Raw genomic sequence first — 27,823 nt, forward strand, 5'->3', positions numbered from 1 at the left:
CTTGGACTTTTATGACAATGAGACATGTCTGCTCATGGCAGCACCAATCTACTTCAGAGAAGATGATGGGCATTGAAGAAACTCCCTATGGAGTTTGTTTTCTTTTCTTTTTTTTTTTTCTTAAAGATTTATTTATTTAGTATACAACATGTATGACTGCAGGTCAGAAGAGGGCACCAGATCTTATTATAGATGGTTGTGAGCCACCATGTGGTTGCTGGGAATTGAACTCAGGACCTCTGGAAGAGCAGTCAGTGCTCTTAACCTCTGAGCCATCTCTCCAGCCCGGAATTTGTTTTCTTTATGGCAAAAGCTAGCCATGTGGGCAAGAAACTGCTCTTACCTGGACTGCTTAACAATATCCTGTATAAACTGGACATGCAGGACCCAAAGGAACATGACTGCTGAACTTGCCAAAACAAGGTGGGACAGTCCTTCAGGTTCCTGCTTCATGAAAGAGTCTGGCAGACATTCTGCAGGACACAGAAGAAAGTGACTGATGAATTTTGCCAAAATAGGTGGGACAGTCCTTCAAATTTCCTGCTGCACTGAAAAATCTGCTAGACACTCCAGTTCTATAGGCTGAAGATAGATGCCCCAATATTACAGAAGAACTTTGGATGACTGTCCAGCAGCCTGATGTCTCTGTCATTTCTAGAATTTTGGAAGTTGCTTACAAAGTACTTCCTGTTTACTCAGGTAATATTATATCCTTCTGGGGTCTTTGATGAAGTTGAAGACCAGATTAGTTATGATAAAAGATAAATTAGATATAAAACTTTAGATTCACAAAATAGAGTATTTTCTTTAATTTTTGCCAAATACAAATGACTAAATACCATAACTGCAATTCTTGTTTGATACCTGTTTTGTTAAATGTAATTTTACAATCTTAAAGTTAAAAATCTTCCTTTTTAACTAGACAGAAAAGGGGAAATGGTGCGGGATGTCCTTCTGTACGCTGTGAATACGAGTTGCTTTTATTGATTGATGAATAAAGCTGCTTTGGTCTATGGCAGGGCAGAATATAGCCAGGCAGGAAATTCAAGCAGAGATGCAGGGAGAAGAAGGGCGGAGTTAGGCACAGACACCATCCAGCCACCCAAGGAGCAAGATGCCAGCAGACCAGTAACACCACAGCCATGTGGCAAAATACTGATTAATAGAGATGGGTTAATTTAAGTTGTAAGAGCAAGTTAGTAATAAACCTGAACAATAGGTCAAGTGTTTATAATTAATATAAGCCTCTGAGGTGATTATTTTATAAGTGACTGTGGACCAGGTGGGATGTAGAAAAGCCTCTGGCTACACCATCCTCATGGTTCTTTTTCAAGTCAAAGATTTGGTAAACATTTGATCAAAAATGTTGTAAAAATTGTTTTAAAATGTTACTAAAAAAAATAAACTGGCCAGTGGTGGTACATGCCTTTAATCCCAGGGGTTGGGAAGCAGAGGCAGATGGATCTCTAGTAGTTCGGGGCCAGCCTGGTCTACAAAGAAAGTTCCAGGACAGTCAGGGCTCTTACAGGGCTCTTACACACAGAAACAAACCAAAATTTAAAATGTATATATATATATATATATATATATATATATATATATATATATGATGACTTATTTCATTACTTTGGGTGGGATAGGAAGCAAGATGGAGTGATGAGAGATTTAGAAAAGTAGACAAAAATCAGTGGTGGGATGGTGCCTCCCTAGAAGGTACCTGTTCCTCTTGAACTGTAGGCAGTGACACAGAATGCAGTAGCACAGAATGCTCTGACTCAGAACAGGCGTGAAGGTAAGAGCAGGGAGTAAAATCACCTGGAGACTCACACTAGTGAGCCTGAGAACAAGTCAAGGTATGCAGACCTTGCAGCGCTCTTGACAGTCACAAAGCCAGGCTTGACCTCCTGCCAGGGAAAAATACCGTTGCTGGGAGAATGGGACTAATTACCACTCTGAAAAGGCTTCAGGACTCTAGGGACCCGAAGTAACCAATCCTTAAGAAACTGGTAACACCAGTTGTATTGTGATTGCTAAGGGTGGGAGGGCTTGGCCACTAACCCCTATATCGTCCCCCCCATCCCACTCCTGGAGTGGAGGAAGACAATTCGGAGCCAAGGCTGAAGCAGAAACTGCCTGCTCCACTTGGACTACAGCTGAAGTCAGGAGGAGGAAGGAGGGTCCAGAGATCAGAAAGGAGAGTAATGTGAGTGGAAAAGCCTACCAAAAATTCAAGGATCTTCACACCAAAGGCCCAAAGCAGCCACACCTAGAGGTGTGGCCCAGAATCAGGAAAGAAACAACAGGGAATCAGAGAATCGATAGCAAACTAGAAGAGAATAAAGTGAGAATAAAGGGACAAGGAGGAAACACTGAGGTGTGGGGTCATGGCTGGATCTGAGTCTACAGGACCAGGACCCCAAGCTGCCTGGGCAGTACAGTGCAGGCCAGGACAAAACTTGGGTCAGCAATGGTAGGCACTTAAAGAGCACAGCTAGGAAGGAACTCTCCTGTCACCTAGGAGCCCGCGCTCTACCGTCGGGTTCAGTGATGCTGCACAGCCATAAGAAAGTGCTCTGGACTAAAGTTATGGCAGTAATTTTACTTCCCCCAAATCTGAGACATCCTGCCACTGCCGAGTATTTCTGGGAAATGGGCAAAGGAAAAATGGGCTGAAATGGTAGTTCAATCTGACTACTATATGGGACTTGACTTCAGGTAATAAATTAAGTCCCCTTTTTTGGAAACCACTTGGAACAATCTGAGTTCACATTCCTAATTACCTGCTCCTGAGTATTCTGTGTCTAAACCCTAACTGGAACCATTTTACTTCTGGCACCTTGTATTTCAATATGGGTCTCAGTCCAGGATCACTGCAAGGTTCATTCTAACCCTATTTACAGGATGAAATAAACCCAGAAATAACTTCTCTCAGGATCTGTGTTTAGATCCTGTGTGAGAGCAAGGAGTGGTGGCACACACCTTTAATCCTAGCACTTGGGAGGCTAAGGTACGTGGATCTCTGTGAGTTCCAGGGCTACACAGAGAGCCCGTCTCAAAAAACCAAATAAAGTAAAATAAAATAAGGTGGAGATAAGGCTCAAAAGTGGTGGTTTTGGAATCCTGGTCTGTGCCCACAGACACACTACTCTGCAATGATTACAGGGAAGACCAGAGCAAAGATGAATAAGTTTATCAAAAATATTGCAATAGTAGGAACTTCATTCTAAGATGCATTGTCCTTGGTGGCAAGCACAGAGGAACCAGAACTTCATCTCATAGGGAGACTTAATGATCTAGATGTGGGACATCATGGAACTACTAAGCACGTGGAAGTCTGTAAGCTGCTACTTGTTTTAAGAGTTTTTAATTTATATATATATATATATATATATATATATATATATATATATTTCATTTTTATTTCATTCAGATTGAATTGGTGTTTTGCCTGCATGTGTCTGTGTGAGGATGTTGGATTCTTTATCATTGAAGCTACAGTGGTGAGTGAGCTGCCAAGTGGGTGCTGGGAATTGAACCCCAGGTCCTCTGGAAAAACAGCCAGAGCTCTTATCTGCTGAGCCATCTCTCCAGTCCCCTTTTAAGAGTTTTGTTAGATAATGTCTTTGTGAGACAAGATCTAGCTTCCAAGGAACTTCAGAACTGAAGATCTAACTGCTTCTGCCTCTCCCAAGTGCTGGGACGCCCAGCCTTGAAACTTCAGGAGAGAGAGTAAAGACAACTACGTTGAACAGTGCTGGGCACGACTATCAACCGGTATTATTTACTCCTTAGTAAGCACAGTCACTAACATCAGAACCCTTGGGTAAGGCAGACACTGGCTGGTGCTGTGAGATGCTGTTGTCTCCCTGTCCTCTGCTCCCTGGTTGGCATTCCGAGATGCTCTCAGTCTATATGGAGCACTTGCTACCACGCACTTGACACGAGTTTCATTCCGTGAACTCTGGCAGGGAGGTACAAAGAGGCTGTTTAAATTTACAGAGCCTGCTTTGGGGGGGTCCGATTAGCTATGCTAACAAGTGAGTTATTATAAAACTACCTGCAGACACTGGGGTAGGCAGCAATTTATAAACTACTAGCATAAAATTAAGCGCAGAAGAGAGGAAGCCTAACGTTTCAAATTACTCACCTGCAGCACCATTACCACCACCACCCTGACTTTAATATTTTAGCCCTAAAAGTGTCATCATTTTTCCAAGCCTCATGCTGTACCACCTCTGGGGTATCCTTCTCTCATCTCATGGCCCTTTGTCTCCCTCTTCACGGATGTAGTTACAAAAACACCTCCCCCATAAACCCCATCAACCCTCAGCAATCTCACTTCAGGGCTTCACACCGCTGATGCTCAAAACACACCTGACTTCAGCTGTTTAGGCCTCAGTTACTAAATAAATGTGGGAGGGTGTAAATCGGCACCGTATCCCAGACCCCCTTAATGCAGGACCTGAGGAATTACTTGACTTCTTCATGTGACATTATGGTCTTCACCTTGGTCTCATGGCTTAAATGTTCTCGGGCCAAACCCTTCTCTTCTAGCAGAAGGAACACCCAAAAGAATGGTGGTCCAAAGCACAGAGAATGAAACAATCCTAGCTCTCCAGTCAGGGGAGGGGAGCTCTGTGAGGTAAGTGTTGGAGGCCAACCCTGAGTCATTTGGACTAGATCACACCACTCAATAAATCAGCATGCCACTGCCTTCTGTATTATACCTCTCGGGCCCTGACTGTGAAGCAGGCTGAAACTGCAGGACTCTGGGGGTCCCCTCAGAAGAGTATGTCTCCCTGGGCACAGAAATAGACTCCTACCCCTGCTTCTCACTGGCATGATCCCCTGGACAGCATGATGTGCAGGATAGCCCTAAGCCCGAGGTTAAGCTAAAGAAATGAAGAGCAAGCTAGAACTGGAAGTCAACCGTCACAAGCCCTCTAAGATGGTGGGGAACAGCAAGGAAGAGAACCCCATAGTTCTATATTGCCGGTGGACCCTGCCAAGTGTGGAGGAAGAGCTAAGACAGAAACCAGATGAAAAACCGATGAGGACAGGTTCTAGCTACCTCAGGTTCATTTCACCAGGATGTGAACCAATTCCCAGCAACCCTAGTGGGAATGCTTGCTGAGATTGGCCCCTGGAGAAGCTGGCTGCCAAGAGGGTGGATTCTGGGATTAGACAGAGGCAGAACAATTTCCCCACCAGCTTTCTGCTGCAAATGACTGCACGTTTCAGAATTTGTTGTCTTTTCCCTCACATATAAGCTAGGTTTCATAATTTCCTCTGAATGGTCATATGGGAATACAAATTCCTTTAAATTTAGGCTCATTCTTCAAAATACTCGCTATAATCTTGGCAGACTTTTTCTCATGGTCAGGTTTTCTTTCAGAATGAGTCCAGCGGTTCCTTTATCTAAATTTAATTCTTCAGCCATCGTTCTCGCCGTTAACTGCCTGTTTGAATAAACCAAGTCCTTGAACTTCTGGATATTTTCATCCGTCCTGTGGGTGACTGGACGACCACTTCGTGCATCATCTCGGACATCTCCCTGCCCTACTTTAAACCTTTTGTGCCAGTCAAAACTCGAGCCCTGGACACCACTTCATCACCGTAGGCTTTCAAAAGATGGTGGGTCTTACTTGCAGATTTGTTCAATTTCACGCAAAACTTGATACTAATCTTTTGTTCTAAATAGCGATCCCTCATTTTGGCACTAAGCCATACAGGGACATTATCAGGCCACGACGGTGAGAAGCCCGAGGAATCAATCTCTAGGGTGCTACTGGCCTAATCATTTCGCTGTTCCTGCCCTTCTGGAAGTCACCAGGGAAGCCAGTGCTTTTCTGAGTTTTCGCCCTTAGCGTCTAGCCGAGGTATGGGGCTGGCAATCTCGAACTAACCGGGTCATAGAGGAACTGGGAGGCAAAGCTGGAAAAAAATTAAATCCTCTACAATCCATGTTTGCGTCCAACCCGTGCGTGGAGTTTGCAAAGCAGTCACCAAGGTCGTCCCGATTCTGTGGCCCTAAGAGTCTACGGCGACTCATGCAATGGACACATAAACAGTGGCAACTAAATCAAGCAGGGATGACACGGTCGTGGCGTCACGTTCGAACTCGCTCCAGACCTGTAGACACCCGCACACCACAAACCTACTGAAGAAACCCCGGGTCCCGTCCTCGAGTTCCGGGAGGCTAGGCCGCATGCGCAATTCCTCCCTCGCTCGGGTTGGGTTGTGCGCCTGCGCACGGGGGCAGCGGCGGCGGCGGGCTCGGCCACCTCCCCACCACACCCGGCCAGCCGCGCTCGCCTGCGCATGCCCGCCCGCGGGAAAGGTCGCCGGCGAGGAGGGCGGGGGAGGAGGGCTGAGAGAAGAGAGGGCACCCTCGAGCGCCAGGGTGCATTGTGGGAAGGAGGCGGCAGCGTCCCGGGCGGGCTGGAGGTGCAGCAGCGGTGGCGGCGGCGGTAAATCCTCCCGGCCGCTCACAGCACTGTGGAGCCGCGGCCCCAGCCCGGCCTCGGCCCGCGCGCCCCTCCTGCCCCTCGCGGCTTCGCGAGTCAGCCCCTCCTCTGCGCGCGGCCTTGCGGAGCCGGCCGGCCGGCCCAGCTCCCCTCCCCGGCCCCGCGGGGCGGCCGTGCTGCCCTGACGAGGCGGGGAGGGGAGGGCTGGACCGGCCGCTGGCCGGGCGACCATGCCGAACTTCTGCGCAGCCCCCAACTGCACACGGAAGAGCACGCAGTCGGACCTGGCCTTCTTCAGGTTCCCTCGGGACCCGGCCAGGTAAGCGGGGCGCGGAGGCGGCGGGGACCTCGGCGCACGTGCGCTCTCGGGGACCTGGCCGCCAGGGTGCCACCCCGGGGGCGCGAAAGCGGAGGAAGTGGGCGCTGAGCGCCTTCGGTCGTCCGGCTCTCTTCCTTAGCTGTCAAAGAAAGGTTAGGACTCCAGGGTTGTGTTCCTGGCGGCCCTGCCTTCCCCCCCGCGTCACCCGTCTCTTCTAGGGCAGTGTTTCTGTTTGGAGTCGGGCCGCTGTCTTGGATCTTAAATCGGGTCACAACTGCTGCCTCCTGCGGACTTGTCATCGCGGGGTTCAAATGCAGACCGTTACTCATTGTCTCCCCTGGTTATGGTGGGGACACTCAGAGGATGTGTGTGAGGGCGTGGGAATGGGTACTGAAACTTCACTTTTCCCTTGGGGTAGCTCATACTTTGGGTCGTACTTTGAGAGACACGGGGACTTAGTGTGATAGGCTGCAGGTGGGTTTCACGGGGCTCTAGTGTTGGTTCATTCATTTCAAGTCGGTGCTTAACCATGTTTGGAGTACTCGTGTCAGGTGCTGGGGACTCTGCGAGTGCTGTCATGGACCTTTGCAGAAAGCGCCGCATCCATGGAGGGAGCAGATCTATCAACAGGCCTTTGCGATGTAGCTTGTTATTTATTAGTTGAACACATATTGAAAGCCTACAGTTGGTAGAAATTGGTCTGAGCGCAGGGTGTGGGTAACAGATGAACCATTGAAAGTCCCTGCTCTCAGGTTACGTTCAAGTGGTGGGAAATTGGCAAGTAAAATATTTACAGTAGTGTACCCAATAATGGAAAAATACCCTGAAGAAAAATACAGCAGAGGTTGGAAGGGTTTAAAAGTAGCCAGGGAGCAGCTGGAAAGATGGCTCAGCGCTAAAGAGAACTTGCTGAGCTTGCAGAGGACCTGGCTTCTGAACCCACATCAGGGTTAACCACCTGCAACTCCCATTTCCAGGGGATCATCTCATGCGCAACCTCTTCTGGCCTTTGTGTGTACCAGACAGGCTCAAAGTGTCAAACACTCATGCAAATAAGTAAATAGATTTTTAAAAAGTACAGCCAGGGAGCTGAGCATGGTGACATGTTCTCTAATCCCAGCTCTGAGGAGGCAGGGAGAATTTGAAGCCAGCCTGAGTTAAAGTAAGTTCCAGGCCATTTGGGGCTACGATTGTGAGATCTTGTGTCACCCATTAAAACAAAAACAAAAAACAAATGGTAACAAGAGAGGCACAATTGCTATTTTAAACAGAGGGGGGAAAAAGTCCCACCACAGTGAGTTTGAGCAAGGAGTTGAATTAGGGCAGGGGACAGCCATGAAATATCTTAGGAAATCTGGAAACAGGAAGAGTGGAGTCAAGGCATGCTTGCTGATGAGGTGTGTATGGGATGAGGTGTGTATGGGAGTCACAACTCGTTTAGGAAGTTGGTGTCGGTGGAAAACACTCGGGCGTTTATCTGAGTGAAATGGGAGATCTTAGAGCTGAGAGGGTTCTTAAAGGGATTACTGGCTGCTTGTGAATGTAGGGAACAAGAGTGAAAGCAGGAAGACCAATGAAAGACTGTTGCAATAATCCAGATCGGTAGAAGAGGAGGAAGAGGTACGATGCATTTTAGATAAGGTTTGGCGATAAAGCCAACAGGATCTACTAGTTGGGGTATGGGTTATAAGAGAAAACCGAGTCAAGGGTAACTCCTGAGATTATGTGTGCGTATGAGGATAGCATGGGTACGCAGGCGTCCTGCTGTTTCTCTCCTTATTCCCTTGAGATAGGCTCTCCGACTGAACCCCGAGCCAGGCTAGTGGCCAGCAAGCCCCAGCAGCCCTCCCATACCACTCCCTGTAGGGACGCAGCCTTTTCTCAGATCCCCATGCTTGCACAGTAAGTGCTTTCGCTCGTCCATTGAGCCATGTCTCCTAGACTCCTGAAATTTAAACATAAAACAGTTACTGACATAAGAAAGTCTGGGAAATACAGTTTGTTGGGGGGATAATAAAAGTTTGTTTTGTAATGTGACATCTGACAACAGGCTTGTGACAGGCTTGGTGGGCATTCCAAAGGTGTCTTCAGCCTGGGGATGGAGTTCAGTGCTAATGACCTTGATTAGCATACATGAGATCCTAGGTTCTATCCCCTGTACTGAGGGGAAAATAGGTATCTTTATACTACATACAGAAAGGAATTTGAAATGGCTGCTTTCTCTTTTTCTACATTGTTGTCAGTACCTTTTTTTTTTTTTTTTTTTTTTCAAGACAGGGTTTCTCTGTGTAGCCCTGAGTGTCCTGGAACTTGCACTGTAGACCCAGGCTGGCTTCGAACTCAGAAATCTGCCTGCTTCTGCTTCCTGAGGGCTGGGATCAAAGTCATGTGCCACCACTCTTGGCATAGATTTCTGTTTTAAGTCTATTTATAAATATGTTCATATATTTTTAACTAACCTTCGGTATGTCATCTGTGGCCTTTTAAAAGAGATCTTTGTCTACTCCAAATATATTTATTTTGTTTGTTTATTGGAGACAAGATCTCATTCTAGCTTAGAATTCACTATATAACCCAGGCAGGCCTTGAACTATTTGTAATCCTGCTTCAGTTTCCTGAGTGCTGGGATTATGGGTATGAACCACTATGCCCAGCTTGTTTTATTTTTAATATTTAGACTTACAGTCACTTGTAACTTATTTTTATTTATGTTGTGATAATACTGGTCAAGATTTAATTTCTTCATGTGGATATCCTACTCAGCACGTAAAGAAAAAAAATCCATCTACTCTGCTGTTCTAAGCTACTTTGGGTTTTTTGTTTGGCTTTTTAAAAGTATTTTGGTTTTGTTTTGGGACTGAATTGAATCAGTAAATCAATATGGGGGAATGATTTGCTTAGAATTAGATATTTCATGAACTTGTATGTCTCTCTTTAAGAGACAAATGTGAGCTGGGCGGTGGTGGTGGACGCCTTTAATCCCAGCACTCAGGAGGCAGAGGCAGGTGGATCTCTGTGAGTTCGAGGCCAGCCTGGACTACAGAGTGAGTTCCAGAAAAGGCTCCAATGCTACACAGAGAAACCCTGTCTCAAAAAAAAAAAAAAAAAAAAAAAAAAAAGAGAGAGAGAGAGAGAAATATGAGACTTTATGCATCTTCCACAATATTTATTCCTAGATGTTTCATATGGAAATGAATAGGGTTAACTAATTGTACTTTTCTGTCTCATACTTACTTTGTTCTTGAATTGCTGTTGATATTAAAAAACTATTTTACCTTAAATCAGATAGTGTGGATAGCAGTGAACTGTATGGAGGATCTCCAGAAATTAATAATTTAAAAATATAACATAGTTTGCAAACTTTTATAGTAAGACATTTTTGCACCTAATATTTGTATTTTGAAACAGAATGTTTATGAACATGATTTACAACTGTAAAATATTAAAAAATGAATACCTAAGGAATGGTCACTGAGTGGTATATTTCCTAGCTAAATGAAATGATAAAAAAATTACGTATATGGCTTTAGTTTCGGTAGGAAAATCATAACAGTCACTGTGGTTTCATATACTGAGAGTAGAATTAAGTGTCAGGGCTTATATCAGGGTTAAAGTAGTCAGACCTAAGAGTAGCCAGGTGTGGTGGCGCACGCCTTTAATCCCAGCACTCCTGGAGGCAGAGGCAGTTGGATCGCTGAGTTCAAGACCAGTCTGGTGTATATATCCAGTTCCAGGCCAACCAGGGATACATAGTGAGACCCTATCTAAAAAAACAAACAAAAATAAAAGACCTAAGAGGATATATATGTGTGTATATTAATATGTATTATACTTGTAACATAATAATATTAAATCCATGATATAATGCAGTATAATATACAGATAGGACATGAATTTGCTTTCATACTTGTGACACTTCTCCATATCAGAACTTTTGTTTTTATTAACTTGGAATGGGGGGAAAATCTAATTGTAATCTGTCAGGAAATTACTTAAACATCTTAATCCTTAATTTCTTCATCTGTACTCACCTTTGAAAAGAGTTGGAGCAGTATCTAGCCCTTAATAAATAAATGCTTAGTAAACATTTGTTTTTCTGAAATCTTAAGCACTAAACACATGTGTTTACCTTTATTAGCATCCTCAATACTTTATATGTAATAGACTATGCAGATGCCATCTCTTTGTTCTTGGAGCTTGCTTTTACACTTATACGTATACCATTATGTGTACTACATCATGTTTGTAATAAGGCAAGCGAGTATGTCTTTATGCTTAGATGAGGTACTGTAGTTGTTTGTCGAACATGTACTTGCTACCTCTGCAGCGCTGGTGGTGTTTGATTTGCTCGGGTGAAGGAGATGTTGGCTGTTGGCCTTGTGCGTTGAGTTCTGTGCTCGCCCTGTATACTGCTGCTGCTGGAGTTCTCACTGATTCGTAGATGTCTTGACTGAGCAAGTTACGTCTAACTTTGTAGTTGAAGGGTTTGTTCTAAATGATTACAACTTTGATTTTTATTGTTAGTAAACTTCTCCTAATTGTGTTCAAAATGAGTATATCAGGAACCCATTCTTAGTGATACATACTTGCCTTAAAACTAAATTAATTTTTTGTTTGATTTTTGAGGTCTCAACTATGTGGCCTTGTCTACTTGAAACGCATTAGGATCTGCGTTCCTCTTTGCTGGGATTAAGGCATATACACCATACCTGGTTCAGATTAATTATGGTTTGGGACAAGTTTTCCTATGTAGTTTAGGCTGGTCTCAAACTCAAAGATTCCTCCTACCTTAACCTCTCAAGTACCGAGATTATAGGTATGTGTCACTATGCCCAGCTCAAGTGCTGAAATCTAAACATTGGGTTTATATTTCATAATTATATTTTGGTTTTATTTATAGATGCCAGAAGTGGGTTGAGAATTGTAGGAGAGCAGACTTAGAAGATAAAACACCTGATCAACTAAATAAACATTATCGACTATGTGCCAAACACTTTGAGACCTCTATGATCTGTAGAACCGTAAGTAATAGCCGGCGTGTTTTCTCTTTCTCCTATTGGTGTGCAGTGTACATTCTTATTGGAATGTCTACCTATTCCCTACTGTTTAAGTTGAAGATAGGTTTGGAGTTCAGTAGTAGTATCTGTTTGTTCTCAAAAACTTGACTTTTTCCCCCACTCCCCCCTCACTAAAGGTAACAACTTTTAAACCTACAGAAAATATAAGTGTATAATACTGTTCATTTCAAGCAACTTTCCTAGAGTTTTTTATTTGTTGTTGTTTTTAAATGTTGTTCTATGGATAGAGCCTTTTGTATACTGTATAAGTGCTCTACCACTGAGTTAGCCCCAGCCCCTCTCTAGAGCATTCTTGTGAATGACAGTCTCACCTAGGAATGATGCTCTTTATGTTCATGATTTGAATGTCCTCCTAATAACCAGCACTTTGTTTCCACTATTAAATTTTTAAGGGCTAGCTAGAACAAGAATCTGTATCATACAAGTAACATAAAAATGTTCTTACACCCAGACCTTTCCCTTCTGGATCCATTTCTAAAGAGATCAGACCAAAATCTTAACATTTCTAATGTTCTAGGATTCTGTTACTGCTATGATTCATAAAAACCAGAAACAGGCAGATTTGATTGACATGTATGAACCACTATAGAGACTGATAAGAGTTTGGTAAATCCACAGTGTTCTTTTTATGTGTAACTAATGTTTTGTATTAGGTTTGGGATAGACATAAACTTGACTTGAAGCTATACTATATATTATTATACAGCAGTTTATTTTGATATTTTTTCAAGATACATTTTACAGAGGCATCAGAAAACTAAAGAATGATTGGGTTTTTTTATTTCTCAATATTAATTGGATCAGATACTTGTGAAGTTATTGGGAGGTGAGCCAATTCCGGTTCAACAATTTAATCACAAATATTTGAGGGAGTTTTTGTTTTGTTTTGTTTTTTTAACCTTGCTTTGTTACAAGCACTAATACTGATCAGCCAAAAGATTTTATATGTTTTAAAGGCAAAATACTTTTGTGTTCCTGACATTCAGTTAAAATATCACAAATTATTTTAAAATACACAAGCCATGCATTTTTACTTTTTATTTTAGTATAGTAAATATCATCTTTTAACTGTATAATTCCAGCCTGATTAATTTGAGAAATTTAAAATATAGCTCACCAATGTAGCTGACTTTATTCAGCGTTTAGAATGGAAAGATTAGCTAGTTTTACTTTTTTAATTCCCAAATGATTCTTTCACCTTGAGTAAATTAACCCAAATGTGAGAAATGTTCTTTCTTTATGTGTAGAGCAAGCAGCTTGAAAGCTGGCTTACATGATAATATTGAAATATGTAAGCTTGTTGGCTTTACTAGTTTGACATTTAAGATCTCGTTAACATACATGAGTAGTTCTGCCAAAGCCAAAACTTTTATCTTTGATGTAGAGTAAGATCAGTGTAGTTCCTTTAAATTAGCGAAGATTAAATTGTGATATAGAGTTAGAATTGTTCATATGAATTAGATATAATCTGTTGACATGTGTATTTATAAATGAATATAGAATATCTTTTTAATTCACATTCTATTTTTTCTGATCTTCGCTTTGTCTGCGAGATTTGAATTTTAATTCTCTAGAATGTCTCATCCCTCCCAAAATCACCTATTTGATGTGGACTGTGCTTAATTTTGAGACTTTAGCTTAGTGAGAAAGATGAAAAACTCAGGGTATCCTAGGTTTTGCTTTCCTCTGTAGCTTTGTCCATACCAATCCCAACCCAAACTTCCTGGTAGACTCAGAGTTCTTAGTCCAGCATAGAAGCCAAGTACTAAGAAATTACATTAAAGGCTCACACCTTTAATTCCAGCACTTGAGAGGCAGAAGCAGGCACATCTTTTGAGTTTGAGGCCAGCCTGGTCTACAAAGCGAGTTCCAGTACAGACTCCAAAGCTACACAGAGAAACCCTGTCTTGAAAAGAAAAGAAATTACATTTCTGCTTGGTATGGTGGCTTACACCTATAATTCCAGCAGTCAAGAGGCAGAGGTAGATAGGATCATCAGTTGAAGCCCACTTGAACAATATGGTGAGGCTATGTCTCAACATACCAAAAAATTAAATATAGTAATTAATAATAATAAATCAGACTTTCTTTTATTTTCTGTGACATGTGGGATTGAATTAGAAAACACTGACTCTGACTAGTAATTCAGCACCTCTTTGGATGGAATCCGAGGAGTATGTTCCACTTAGATATATTTTCCTGTCCTGTCTTCCCAACCTCCCTTACCAAGGTGAAAAAATTTAGAGAAGTCAGCTTTGAAATAATCATTATTACCAAGAAAGTTCTCTCAAAAGTATGCTTTGTGTGTTTCTCTGTAACTGGAGGGAGAAACCAAAGTCACTGTCTCTTTGGACTAGCTAGTGGGAATAATAGTTATTTATCAGTTACTCTCCTAATTAATTTCTTGTCCCAGCTTCCTCTTGGCTCACTGTAGAAGACTGTCACTATGTAGGTTTAGATCCAGCTTCTGGCAAGACACAAAGCAGGGCAGAGAAAGGTGCTTCTTCAGTGATAAGATCATTAGGACAAAAAAGGAGTTTAGAAATGCATAATTGAAATTATGTATTGTGTTATCCTTAGTATGTATAATTTCATTTTGGAAGACGTTGATCTACTTGACACCTGACTCCATTTAGAACAAGAAACTGGAGTCTAAAAAGTCATTGGTCAGGTTAATGTTTTTACTGTGTCTTGATATTTCCCAGTTCTCTGTTTTACTGTGTCTTGATATTTCCCAGTTTTTTTTTTTTTTTTTTTTTTTTTTTTTTTGGTTTTTGGTTTTTGGTTTTTCGAGACAGGGTTTCTCTATGTAGCTTTGCGTCTTTTCCTGGAACTCACTTGATAGCCCAGGCTGGCCTTGAACTCACAGAGATCCGCCTGGCTCTGCCTCCCGAGTGCTGGGATTAAAGGCGTGCGCCACCACTGTCTGGCGATATTTCCCAGTTCTAACAACAACAGTGGAGTGAATGGCAGGTAAGGAGGGAGCATTGTAATTGAACATAAAAAGGCATAGATAATTTGGGAGACCTGTGATTTCTATAGATTTGGTAGCTAATGGAAGAACAGAACAGATAAGATCTCCAGAAGGGCATTGGATTTTGCAAATACATTTTAGAGAAGTCACTAATGTAGAATTTTATTTACCTTTTTTTGAAGGACCGTCTCTGAATTGATACTTTTTCTTTTTCAGAGTCCTTATCGTACAGTTCTTCGAGATAATGCAATACCAACAATATTTGATCTCACCAGTCATTTGAACAATCCACATAGCAGACACAGAAAACGAATAAAAGAATTGGTATGTCTCTGGCTCTTCAGCTTTGCTATCTCTCCACAATCCTATTAAATCAAGTATGGAAGCATTTGTTAACAGTTCATCTGAGTTATCCTGTGTCTCCCAGCATGCTAGGAAGTGAGCGCTATGCTTTGCTTATTAAGACGGTTAGTCTGTCTTAGTTCTATTTAAATTGGAAAGGCCAGTTGATATAGCCAGTTGAAAGTTGTTGACTTGGGACAAAGTGTGTTGTTGATTACAGGCCACTAGCTCATTGCTTTCCTGGGACTGGTAGCAAGGAGAATGAAATTGGCATGTTTCCGGAATTCAGTGCAAAGGGATAAAGAAAAGGAAAGTATTAGAATTTGAGATCTAGAGATTGTTTAGAGATGTGAATTTCACTATTATTGTTGACGGAGTCTAGAAAAAGTTTAGAATACCATATAATTTATTTATATGTGCTTTTATAATCCTTTGCTACCTTTAGCTCTGATAGCTGAAACCTACCTATCTTTTGTTGACCTTAGGCGAACACCATAATTTACACATTACCTCTATCAAGACTTCTTTTATTCAATTTTTTTCAATTATGTAATTATTATTAGGCACACATGCAATGGCAGCATGCATGTGGACACCAGAAAACAAATTTTAGCATTGGTTACTCCTACCTCGGGAGCCTGGAATAGGCTTATGAGGCTCATGCAATTGCCTGTTAAGCCATCTTATTGGCTCAGCTCCTCTTAATTTTGAAGACAAGTTCCTGTTAGCTCTTCAGAGGCTGTTTTGTTTGAAGAAAAATTTGCAAGTTGTAGACACTGTTCCTGAAAGTTAGGTGGGACTCAGTGAAGTCCTCTAGACTTGGAATGGGTAGGAGGTTTTTTTTGTCTGCCCAGTTTCTTGATTTTCTCTTCTTGTGGTTTAATTATGTTTCCTAAAGTTTGTGATCTCCATCTAGAATTTTTTAATGTTTCACTTTCTCTGTCCCTAAGCTACTTCAGTAGTGTTTTCAGAGTCAGTAGTTAATTAGCAACCACTATACTTGTGAATTGTTTTACTAGTTTCCTCTTGGTTTGGGGGGTATACTTTTTTTTTTTTTTTTTAACTTTTTCTAGCTTCCTGAATGTTTTGGCTCACATGTGTGTCCCAAGCCAGTTTAGAGGTATGATGCTTGCCATGCTTAGCTGGCAGTATTTTGTAATCTCCCTTAGTTCTTTAAGATTATTGTTTTATTTTGAAAACCTCTTTTTGTTGTTTATTTCAAATGTTAGGTGGTACACAGAGAGCACCTACCTAATAGTCCACAGGATCCTATGTGTGTGTCTCCATTGTCCATGAAGTCTGGTACTTCCTCAGGTGATGCCCTGTTCTTCCTGAAAGCTCTCTGGAGTATTTTATTGTGGACATTTACATTTTATTAAGCAGGACGAGGGATATAGTCAGTGGTACAATGCTTGCCTGGCATTTGCAGGGCACTGGGTTCAGTTCCAAGTGCCACCAAAACAATTAAAAACAAAAACCAAGTGCCCTGGTGTATTTTCATTGCCTTTATTGTCTAGTCTGGTGACAATTTCACCTCTCAGGACTTAATCTTTTGCACTTAGTTTTGCTTCCTCATTTTCCCTTTCTGCTTCTCTGGGGTTTGTCATAGATGAATGCAGTAGTCCTTTGCACCAGCTGTTGTATCCCTCCTCTGCCTTTCATGGCAGGCACACTTCCACACTTGCTGTCCTTTACCTGTACTGAGGCGGGGGAGAAACGACTGGTCAACTTAACCAGCCCGCTAATGGTCTTGTTAGCAGTGTCCATGCCTATCAGGTGCCCTGCTGTCTCTGGCTTTCATTGGCACTGTTTTCCTGCTGCAGATAGTAGTAGATTGTGTAAAAACACTAGAGAGTCTTGAGGGGACAATAAAAGACAAATCTGGAAGTTCTTTCTCAGTCTACCTGTGATTGTTGGTTTGGGTACATAGAGTCTACTCTATTTCTTTCTCTTCTGAACTGGCACTGTCACTTGCTCCCCGCGCACTTCTCATTAGCTTTCACTAAGTTCTAGGATTCAGCAGCCTCCTTGTTTTGTGACATCTTTAGGGTTAGGTTGGGAAGAACCATTGTATTCTCTTGAGTTTGATGCCAAGTGCTGTGGTGTACCTTCATCCCATTTATCACTCAGTACACATTTGTCCAGTTAGGATACTTCGGGGAGAAAGTAGCTTAAATAACATGTGCTTTCTCTTCTAGTACTTTATTATAAACTTGGAATCATGAGCACATTACATAGTTTTGGTTTCCTATCATCTGTTTGAAGAATGTATTCCATGTGAAGAATTGATGCTCTTTGGAGCTAAGGATGTAGCTTAGTTGAATAGAATGCATGCATAACATGCATGAAGTCCTGGCTTTGATTCCTAGCACTACATAAATCAGTAGTGATGGCAAGAGGATCAGAAGTTCAAGGTCCCCCTCAGCTACTTAGTTCAAGACCACCTGGAATATACAAGACACTTTCTTTAAACAACAGTGACAAGACTCCTTACACTCTTAAATGAGAATTTTTTTAGCTCAAATCGGGCTTTTTAAAGTCTAAGATGATTTACTGGAGATGGTTGTCTTAAATATTTTCTTCTTTTTTAGAGTGAAGATGAAATCAGGTCACTGAAACAGAAAAAAAGTAAGTGATAGTGTTAATGACTCAGCGTCTGAAGGCCTTTTTAAAAGGCCTTGACCTGGTAAGAACAAATAAATTGAGTGTGAATGTAAAAGTGTGCTTGGCTTTGTCCTGCGGCCTGGAGTTGTTGGAGACTACAGTCTTAGTTCATCCTGTATCAGCAAAGGATTGTTGTGCTATTCACATTGCTGTGTACAGAGCACAGAGAGAGAGCCTTCTCGCTCCAGGTGCTCTCAGTGTGGTAGGGGTGGCAGGCCACAGAGTGTCCCAGGAGGGAAGGGATGCTCCAGTAAAGCCAGCCAGTCCAAGTCCACCTATGCACATAATTATAGAGCATAATTATTTCTTGTCTATAAAGGCAGTTGGTACTTTGGCTGTAGTGATGATAGAGTCTTTATAGGTGCTGATGTGTAAGCTGTGCCATCAAAGGGACCGCTGATGAGTTTGTAATTAGATGATAACATGACCAGGCTTCCATGGAGCACTCTGGACTAGGAAAGGCAACTGTGTAGGCAGAAGAGCTACAACTGGACGAACTTGTATGTAGGAGATTCACATAAAGAATGGTGTCCAGAAGGAGAGAGACTGGGTTTTCACTTTATATTCTTTGTGCTTTAATAAGCATCTTTTTGAAATAATATAGTAGAACTAATACTTGTTGATCCGAAGTGAAGGAATAAAGGAGGCAGAGAGAAGGTAGGGGCAGCAAGGAAGGTAGACCTCCAGGGTAATCTTTCTTTCTCGGCGGTATGTGTAATAGAGGAGGAACCGTGTTCACTGGGGAAGATTGTGGAGGGATTTCCCCTGGCCTCACTGAGCAGTGCTGAGCTCTGAGAGCCACCCTAGTGCTTTAATTGGAGTGTGTATGCCAGCCACGTGATGTACCTTCCTTGCCCAGGTCTCCTGTACTCATGTGATTATCTAATGCAACTTCCTGTTCAGGTGTTTTCTGTCCCTCCCAGTGATGCTGTACAATTTTTGGTGGCTTTCTCATAGACCTAGTCTTTTTTTTTTTTTTTCGGGGGTGGCGGGGTGCGGGCGTGGGTTGAGACAGGGTTTCTCCATGTAGCTTTGGAGCCTTTCCTGGAACTTACTCTGTAGCCCAGGCTAGACCTAGACTTTTAAGAACTGGATTTTAAATGATTCTTCAGATCTTAACTTTTTTCCTGGGACCATTATTGACCTGTATGACTATAGACAGGACACTTTCCCCATACAGATTTGAAAAGACTAGGCTGAGCTTGCTAATACTAATATTAATATTAACCCCGCCCCTGGTGTATGAATCTATATTATGTTGTTTTTTGTAGAGCTGTCTTCCATATAGAAGTGTAGCTTAATGTTTAGAGAGAGGCGGCATCTTTGGATCTTGGATTTCATTTCTATCCCTGGAATTTTATCTGTGGCCTTGGGCAAGTTATTTACTATCATTTGTCAAGTGGGATTAACACCATCTGCCTGAGGAAAGTCATGTGATATGTGTAAAATGTAAAAATACCTGTGGAAATACTTGTTCTTTCATCTTCTTTTTTTTCCTCACAGTATGGACTATCTGTCATTCATGTTAATAGTTTGTGAAATACCTTGTAATTTAATTAAAATTTGTTCCTGCTTCATAACAGCATTTAAGTTTATAAAGATCTGCCCACAGCATTTGTCTCTCCTTTTACTAACTTAGTCTGTACCGTATTCTGTTGATGGTCTATTAATGGTGAATGAGTGAGTTTGTAGATTTTAAACATGTAGCCAATCAAAAGTGTAACCTAGTTTGTCTTTTGGGGTTCCTCATGAATCTGTTTGTAAAACTAACCCTTTGTTTTCCAGTTGAGGAAACTTCTGAACAAGAACAGGAAACTAATAGCAATGCTCAGAACCCTAGTGCAGAAGCAGTGAACCAGCAGGATGGAAATGTGTTACCTTTGACCCTTGAGGAGAAGGAGAACAAAGAGTACCTCAAGTCATTATTTGAGATTCTGATTCTCATGGGAAAGCAGAACATACCCTTGGATGGGCACGAGGCAGATGAGATCCCAAAAGGCCTCTTTGCTCCAGATAACTTTCAGGCGCTCCTGGAGTGCCGAATCAACTCTGGAGAGGAGGTCCTGCGGAAGCGCTTTGAGACCACAGCGGTGAACACGTTATTCTGCTCCAAAGCCCAGCAGAGACAGATGCTGGAGATCTGTGAGAGCTGCATTCGGGAGGAGACGCTCAGGGAAGTGAGAGACTCGCACTTCTTTTCCATCATCACAGATGATGTGGTGGACATAGCAGGAGAAGAGCACTTGCCTGTGCTGGTGAGGTTTGTCGATGAAGCTCATAACCTGAGAGAAGAGTTTGTGGGCTTCCTGCCCTATGAAGCTGATGCAGAAATTTTGGCTGTGAAGTTTCACACTACAATAACTGAGAAATGGGGATTGAATATGGAGTATTGTCGTGGTCAGGCTTACATTGTGTCCAGTGGATTTTCTTCCAAAATGAAAGTTGTCGCTTCGAGACTTTTAGAAAAATACCCCCAGGCTATCTACACACTCTGCTCTTCCTGTGCCTTAAATTCGTGGTTGGCGAAGTCTGTCCCTGTGATAGGGGTGTCCGTGGCTTTAGGAACGATTGAGGAAGTTTGTTCTTTTTTCCACCGATCACCACAGCTGCTTTTAGAACTTGACAATGTAATTTCTGTTCTTTTTCAGAACAGTGAAGAGCGGGGTAAAGAGCTGAAGGAAATTTGCCATTCCCAGTGGACAGGCAGACATGACGCCTTTGAAATCTTAGTGGATCTCCTACAAGCACTTGTTTTATGTTTAGATGGTATAAATAGTGACACAAATATTAGGTGGAATAACTGTATAGCCGGACGAGCATTCGTACTCTGTAGTGCAGTGACAGATTTTGATTTCATTGTTACCGTTGTTGTTCTTAAAAATGTGTTATCTTTTACAAGGGCCTTTGGGAAGAACCTCCAGGGACAAACTTCTGATGTCTACTTTGCAGCCGGCAGCTTGACTGCAGTACTGCATTCACTTAATGAAGTGATGGAAAATATTGAAGTTTATCATGAGTTTTGGTTTGAGGAAGCCACAAATTTAGCAACCAAACTTGACATTCAAATGAAACTCCCAGGGAAATTCCGGAGGTCCCAGCAAGGTAACCTGGAACCTCAACTAACCTCGGAGAATTACTATAAAGACACCCTCAGTGTTCCAACAGTGGAGCACATTATTCAGGAACTTAAAGACATATTCTCCGAACAGCACCTCAAAGCTCTGAAATGCCTATCTCTGGTACCCTCAGTCATGGGGCAGCTCAAATTCAACACCTCAGAAGAGCTCCATGCTGAAATGTACAGGAGCGACCTACCCAACCCTGACACGCTTGCAGCCGAGCTTCACTGTTGGAGAATCAAGTGGAAACACAGAGGGAAAGACATCGACCTCCCATCCACTATTTATGAAGCCCTCCATCTTCCTGACATCAAGTTCTTTCCCAATGTCTATGCCTTGCTGAAGGTCCTATGTATTCTCCCTGTGATGAAAGTTGAGAAAGCGCGCTATGAAAATGGGCGAAAGCGACTCAAGGCATATTTGAGGAACACTTTGACAGACCAGAGGTCAAGTAATTTGGCTTTGCTTAACATAAATTTTGATATAAAACATGATCTGGATTTAATGGTGGACACATACATCAAACTCTATACAAATAAACCAGAGCTTCCTACAAATAATTCAGAAACCATTGAAAATACCTAAAAGATTTTTAAAATGTCTTATGTTTGCTGTTTGGAAGAAAAGCCGTAAGGTATAGTAGGCCAATTAATCACTGTGTACCTTGCGGCTACACCTCCAGTTGAATGCATCATTAGCTGTTGGTAATCCACATAGTTAAATGGCCCCCGTTTGAACTCTCATGCTTTCAGTATCTGTTCTTGCAGAAGTTGGCATTGGGATTGCCAGAATGCCTCCCTGCTAGTGGCACTCTGGAATTGCTTTAGTTAAAGTCATTTTAGATATAACTTTATCATTGTGGATCCAGTTGTCAGCTGTTGAGTTATCAGGTCTTTGAAAAATGAATTTTATGAGAGATACATTTTATAATGTGTTACGATGAAGTGTATCATTGACTTTTGACTTGTAGGAGTTATGGGTGTTTAAAATTTGTGGTAGCAGCACTTGAAAGGCAGAAGCATGAGACGCACAAGCTTTAGGCCAGCCTGGCATAATAGTGAGACTCTGTCTCAAAAAAAACAAGGGCTCAGGTATAGCTTAGTGGAGCACTTGTCTAGCATGTGTAAACTCATGCCTCAGCACTGCAAAAGCAACAAAGTCCACTGTGATGAACAGTCACGGGAATTACAGAGGTTTATGAGCTCAGCCAGCAGGTTTCAGTGGAGTTCTGTCAGGATGGAAGGACCCCAAAGGACCAAGTAAATGGCAGAGCCAGGCCCTGTTGCTCCCCATTTGGTTGTTGCTGTTTACATTCCTTTGTTGGACCCACACTTTCATAAGCTTTTTCACAGGTAAATTCACTTCTGCTTCACGGTGAAGACAGAGACAAAGGCCATCCATACAGGCAGCTCCTGGCTTGTCTGTTTCCTTCTGTCTTTTTACATGAGTATGTCTGTCTACCGCCTCATCTTGATTTATAAGCAAAACTTACAAAAATAAATGTTTTGTGGTTTATCTAAATAATACAGAAAATTTTACTGTTATTTTTGGTGAATAAGATCAATTTTGTACAGTTTATTTCAATCTAAATAAAATGTGAATTTTGTTTAAATTTCAATTGAGGTATTTTTGGTGGGTCAGAACACATTCTTGTGTATTTTCTTAAAATGATTATTTAATAATTACCCTCATGATTTACAATTCAAGATGAAGTACTTTCTAGTTTTTCTTTTTTGGTATGTGGTTTAAAGTGTAGGAAAATAATTAAAAGTAAGAAATTATTAATTGTATTGTTTTTCTCATTTATTAAGTATATGCTGTGGCCCCTGCTGTAGGTCGTTGGGGCTGTGTTACTGTTGCTGATTAGCGTGTCAGTGGGTGAATTTCATCATTGCTGTTGGGCTGTTTGGTGTTGAAGTGAGTTCGTGTTATTTGAGCCTCAGACAGCAGACCTGGATGGATTTGCTGCAGCACTGGGTCAGGCCCGGGATGTGTCAAATCAGAACACGTTGCATATGCATGTTATAAAAGAGGAAACGACTTTATTTTGTTAGCACTCTGCATGTTTCTGTCCTTAACAGAGAGAGCTGACCAATCCAGGGAGACAGTGAAGGAGAGCAGCCCTGGCCTATGGTTTGTGTGTCGAGTTCTTGGGACACTTACAAGTGTTGTGACTGTCACGGTCTGTTTCCTCCACCGTAAGGCGGTGCTGTGGGGATTAGGTAATTTGTTGTTAATGCCCGGTTGCTGCCCACACTTAATGGCTTAAAGAGACAATTTCACTTTTCACAGTTTTGAGGATGGCTAAATGATTCTTTGAAAGGGTCATGTGGGCCTTCTGCCTTTCGCTGGAAAAACTGTTGAGATCAGGGTGGGATGGCCAGGTCTCTCCATGTGCTCTTTTATGTCATTGTGGTCCTAGAGTACCAAGGTGCCAAGGATACCTTCAAAGTCTGGACTCGGGCACTTAGGGAGTATCCCTTATACCACATATTGTCAAAGCAAGTCACTTGACTAGCCTAGGTGGAAGGGATGAGCAAATAAATTCCCTTAGACAGCAGTAGGGAAAATAGGTCCTGTTTTCAGTCCACCACAACCATGTATCCAGACGCATTTGAAGGTGCCATCTTTTGGGTATGGGCATTCTCTAATTTGGGGCTTTGTGGAAAGTGTGAAGGCCTCCTGCATGCCAGGCAAGCATTCTGCCAGAGCTGCACCCTGGCAAAAGTCCTAATTTGTTCAGAGGTTTTCATGCCAGGTGTGATATATGAGGATCTAAAGCAGGGGATTTCTGTGAGTTTCTGACCAGCCAAGGTTACAGTAGTGAAAACCTTGTTTCAATAGACAGAAAAAGGATTTTTACAGATAGATCCTTGATACTGGTTTGAGTTCATGGTAGTTGCACAGATGAGAATTTCTATTTCTAAAGATGAGGTAATTAGCTGGGCAGTGGTGGCACATGCCTTTAATTCTTGGAAGGCAGAGGCAGGCTAGCTTGGTCTACAGATCGAGTTCCAGGACAATCATGGCTACCCGAGGAAACCTTGTCTCAAAAAACAAACATTAGGATATTAGAAAATGGTAACTGTGGTGGCTAGTTATATCACAAATATGCCAGGCTCTGCTACTAAATATTGGCAATAACCAAGTACATTTACCTAAAGAACTTACAGCCTATAGTTGGCCTGTGGACTACAACTGTATTTTCTTAAAGATTAATTCTTTTGTTTAAAATTGTATGTATGTATGGGGGTATGTGTGTTTATGAGTACAGGTGCCCTCAGGGTTGGAGGCACTGAAGCTGGAGTTAACAGATCGTTGTGAGCTGCCAGACATGGGTGCTGGGAACTGCCTGGTCTTCTACAAGAGCAGTAAACTCTCTTAACCACCTAACCATTTCTCTAGCCCCTCCCCCAATTGTAACTTTAAATAATCATACACACAAAATATACAACTTCAGCAGATTAGATTTATTAAAATTAAAGCAAAGGAAAAATATCCACAGAAGCCTTGTGCACTTTGAAGAAAAAGTCTATCTAGACAGCTTGCAAAATGTGAAAAATATATTCAAGAATTAACATCTAATTACAGGAATTTTTGCTCTTGACATTTACTTTTGCTTCTGGGGAGAAAGTTACACAGTTGAATCCTACTGTAGGCTGGTGTCATTTCTATTGCATTCTTAGATGGACTCTAGAAAGGTCAGTAGTGGTATGAGCTGGAAGAACCCTCTTCTCGAGATCAACCCCTCTGTAATAATTTAGCCAGGTCTGGTTTATTTTCATTTCTTCTGGGGGTTGGCCACTTTACGCTGTGTAAAGTGAAGTGATTCATCAGGCAGAGGAATATTGTACTTGCAGTATTTGTTAATATTTATATGATATTTCAGAGCTGACAAAACACCTTCATTATCTCATTCCTTTCCCAGGGAAATTTGGGCAGGTATTAGCCCCATTTTTTAGTTGAGAAAGCAAACGCACAGAGGTAAATTAATTGTCCCAAATTAAAAAGCTAACCAGTGCCAGAACCAGGTACTTCAGCCCAGGCATTTTATCTTAAAATTGATTATGAAAGCCACTTCATTCTTAAGGTTTGTAAAGGAAATATTTGCCTTGGACACGGACTTCTTTTATGTTCTTGCTTCATCCATTGCCAGCTTTCAGCACAACATCGAAAATGCACTCATTATAGTTGACATGGGTTTCTAGGAGGGGGAAAGTTGGAGCCTGCAACTTCTGAGGCTTTACAAACTAGATGTAGAAATGCTGTCGTCTTTGTTCAGCTGCCAAGACACTACCACAGAGGGCTGTGGGTCCAGGTCCATTTATTTCACGAGTGGGTGTAGCTTTCTCCTTGCCATCGTCAGAGGCTGCTCTTGCCAGCTCTCTATGGCCAGGAAAAGCAAAGTCATTTTTAGTATAGATTAGCATAAAAATATCTCCTAGGTCAGCTTCAGGAAATAATTACTGACTTAGGAACAATAAGTCTGATCTATAGGTTGGCAGCTCACTTCCAGACCTGTTTTTATGCCCCTTATTTCTCACCATGAATGCTATATAAATAGAACACACTACATGCCACTGTATTTGTGTCCATAAATTACTGGGACAGAGTGAACAACAGACTTCAAAACTAAGTAGAGGTAGTAAATCTGCCCTCTTTTTAATGAGTTTAAATTTACAGTAGTAGTTTGAACATCTGGAAGTTTAAAGCCCTAATTCGTTCCAAATGTTCAACAGGGATATACTGCAAAAGAGGATATTGTAATTGAGGGATCAAGAAAACCGTTGACTCAGTCAGGGCTTTCTATTTTCTCTATGTACATTAATCACTATGCACAGGAGGCTGACAGCAAAGAAGAGCTGGACCCAAGCATCCAAGTTGACTTCCATGAGTAGCTTTCACAGGACAGTTAGAGGAGGGGTGAGTTTGAATGCTGCTAATTAACATCTGGGATAGAGTGTGCGGTGCTTCCTTTCTCATCTACTGCTTTATTCTTAAGGACATAAGAATGAGGGGTTTTTGAATTATTAAAACTGCTCTTAGAAAAATCAAAACTTCTGACTTCTAAATTGTAATTTTGATTAATGGGTCTTGTAATCCAAGAGTCTGGTCTGCAGCCAACACCTAGCACTAGACTAAGCATTCATTTAATGTAGTTAACGGAGTCCCTGTGGGATGCTTGTGAGGTGCCGGTTGGGTTTTCCTACAGCAGCAGGAGAGTTACTGTTCACAGTAGCAGCTTCTGCTAGCTGCTTTGGTGTATGCCAGGCCTGTGCTGAGGCGGTTTGCCTGGCCCATCTGGTTGAAACCTCTTGTACCCCCTTTCCAGGTGAGCTATGGAACCAGGGTTCCTGCATGATGTGAAGGTTTGCAAATCTAATGTGTTGACTTCAATACTTACCCTCATTTCGAATGTTAACATTGCATGGCTGCAGTGCTCAAACCATTTAGCCTCAGGCACAAGGCTAAGTATCATGGGCACAGAGAGTGGAGCAACGCCTGTGCTGTGGATACAAAGGTGAATAAGATGGAATCCAGGCTCAGAAAGACAAACATGGTGTATACTCACTCATAGGAGGATACTAGATGTAAAACCAAGATGACTAGACTGCTACTCACAACTCCAGGGAGGCTACCTAGAAAACAGGATCCTAAGAAAGACACAGGGATTTCCCAATGACAGAGAAATGGATGAGATCTACATGAACAACCTGGACGTGAGTGGGGGTAATGAAGGGCAAGAAAGAGAGCTTAGTGGAGCGGGAGATCCCAGCTGGATCAAGAACAGAGAGGGAGAACAAGGAATAAAAGACCATGATAAATGAAGACCACATGAGAATAGGAAGAAGCAAAGTGCTAGAGAGGTCCACAGAAATCCACAAAGATACCCCCACAATAGACTACTGGCAATGGTCGAGGGAAAGCCCGAACTGACCTACTCTGGTGATGGGATGGCCAAACACCCTAACTGTTGTGCTAGAAACCTCATCCAATGACTGAGGGAACCGGATGCAGAGATCCATGACCAGGCCCGGGGTGGAGCTCCAGGAGTCCAATTGGCGAGAAAGAGGAGGGTTTGTATGAGTGAGAATTGTTGAGACCGAGGTTGGAAAAAGCACAGGTACAAATAGCCAAATGAATGGAAACACATGAACTATGAACCAATAGCTGAGGATCCCCCAACTGGATCAGGCCCTCTGGATAAGTGAGATAGTTGATTGGCTTGATCTGTTTGGGAGGCATCCAGGCAGTGGGACCTGGACCTGTCCTTAGTGCATGAGCTGGCTGTTTGAAACCTGGGGCATATACAGGGACACTTGGCTCAGCCTGGGAGGAGGGGACTGGACCTGCCTGGACTGAATCTATCAAGTTGAACTCAATCCTCACGGGAGTCTTTGCCCTGGAGGAGATGGGGATGGGGTGGGGGTGCGGGAGCGGGGAGAACAAGGGAATCCGTGGCTGATATGTAAAATTAAATTAAATTATAAAATTAAAAAAAAGATGGAATCCAGGTCTTCAGTGAGCTCAGTCTTGTGGGGGAGCCAGACATGCAAGCTGGGGACCACTCAGGGCTACAGGTAGATAACTGTAGTCGGCCATCCTAACTGGAGCACATTTCAGAATGCAAGGACACTCTCAAGATAGCATGAACGAACTTTTCAGAGCAATGAAGAACTTTTCAGATCACCTTCTCTAAGGAAACCAGGTTGTGAGAAGAGGATTTTAGGCATTCAGATCTAGGGAACATGTTTGAAGCCACTGAGAAATAACATTTGCTAAGAGGTGGACCTTTGAAAGTGGTGTTTACCAAGTAACTGAATGGCCCCAAATATTTTCAAGTTTCTCTTGTTTCCTTC

General features: G+C 42.3%; 2 protein-coding genes across 5 annotated transcripts; one reads left to right on the forward strand and one right to left on the reverse strand.

Moving 5' to 3' along the window:
- Positions 1-3,396: 3,396 nt before the first annotated feature.
- Gvqw3 (GVQW motif containing 3) lies at positions 3,397-6,201 on the reverse strand. The gene is given in 4 exon segments (XM_016000672.3): positions 3,397-5,323; positions 5,325-5,368; positions 5,371-5,589; positions 5,592-6,201. Coding segments are annotated over 4 exon segments (624 nt in total). The 5' UTR covers positions 5,713-6,201; the 3' UTR covers positions 3,397-5,083.
- Positions 6,202-6,564: 363 nt separating this feature from the next.
- On the forward strand, positions 6,565-22,581 carry Thap12 (THAP domain containing 12). Of its 4 annotated transcripts, none has more exons than XM_042279978.2 (5): positions 6,565-6,786; positions 11,687-11,807; positions 15,055-15,162; positions 17,772-17,808; positions 19,630-22,581. In XM_042279978.2, exons 1-5 carry the CDS (start codon positions 6,698-6,700, stop codon positions 21,546-21,548), a joined length of 2,274 nt encoding a protein of 757 aa, XP_042135912.2. In that variant the 5' UTR covers positions 6,565-6,697; the 3' UTR covers positions 21,549-22,581. The 4 variants fall into 4 exon arrangements, with proteins under 4 accessions (XP_042135912.2, XP_076404075.1, XP_076404083.1 ...); XM_076547960.1 differs by having other exon boundaries at positions 6,667-6,786; positions 17,772-17,866; XM_076547968.1 differs by having other exon boundaries at positions 6,785-6,938; positions 17,772-17,866.
- The last annotated feature ends 5,242 nt before the right edge of the window (positions 22,582-27,823 follow it).

The sequence above is a fragment of the Peromyscus maniculatus genome, chromosome 1 (assembly GCF_049852395.1).
Source record: "Peromyscus maniculatus bairdii isolate BWxNUB_F1_BW_parent chromosome 1, HU_Pman_BW_mat_3.1, whole genome shotgun sequence".
In the NCBI taxonomy this organism is placed as follows: domain Eukaryota; kingdom Metazoa; phylum Chordata; class Mammalia; order Rodentia; family Cricetidae; genus Peromyscus; species Peromyscus maniculatus.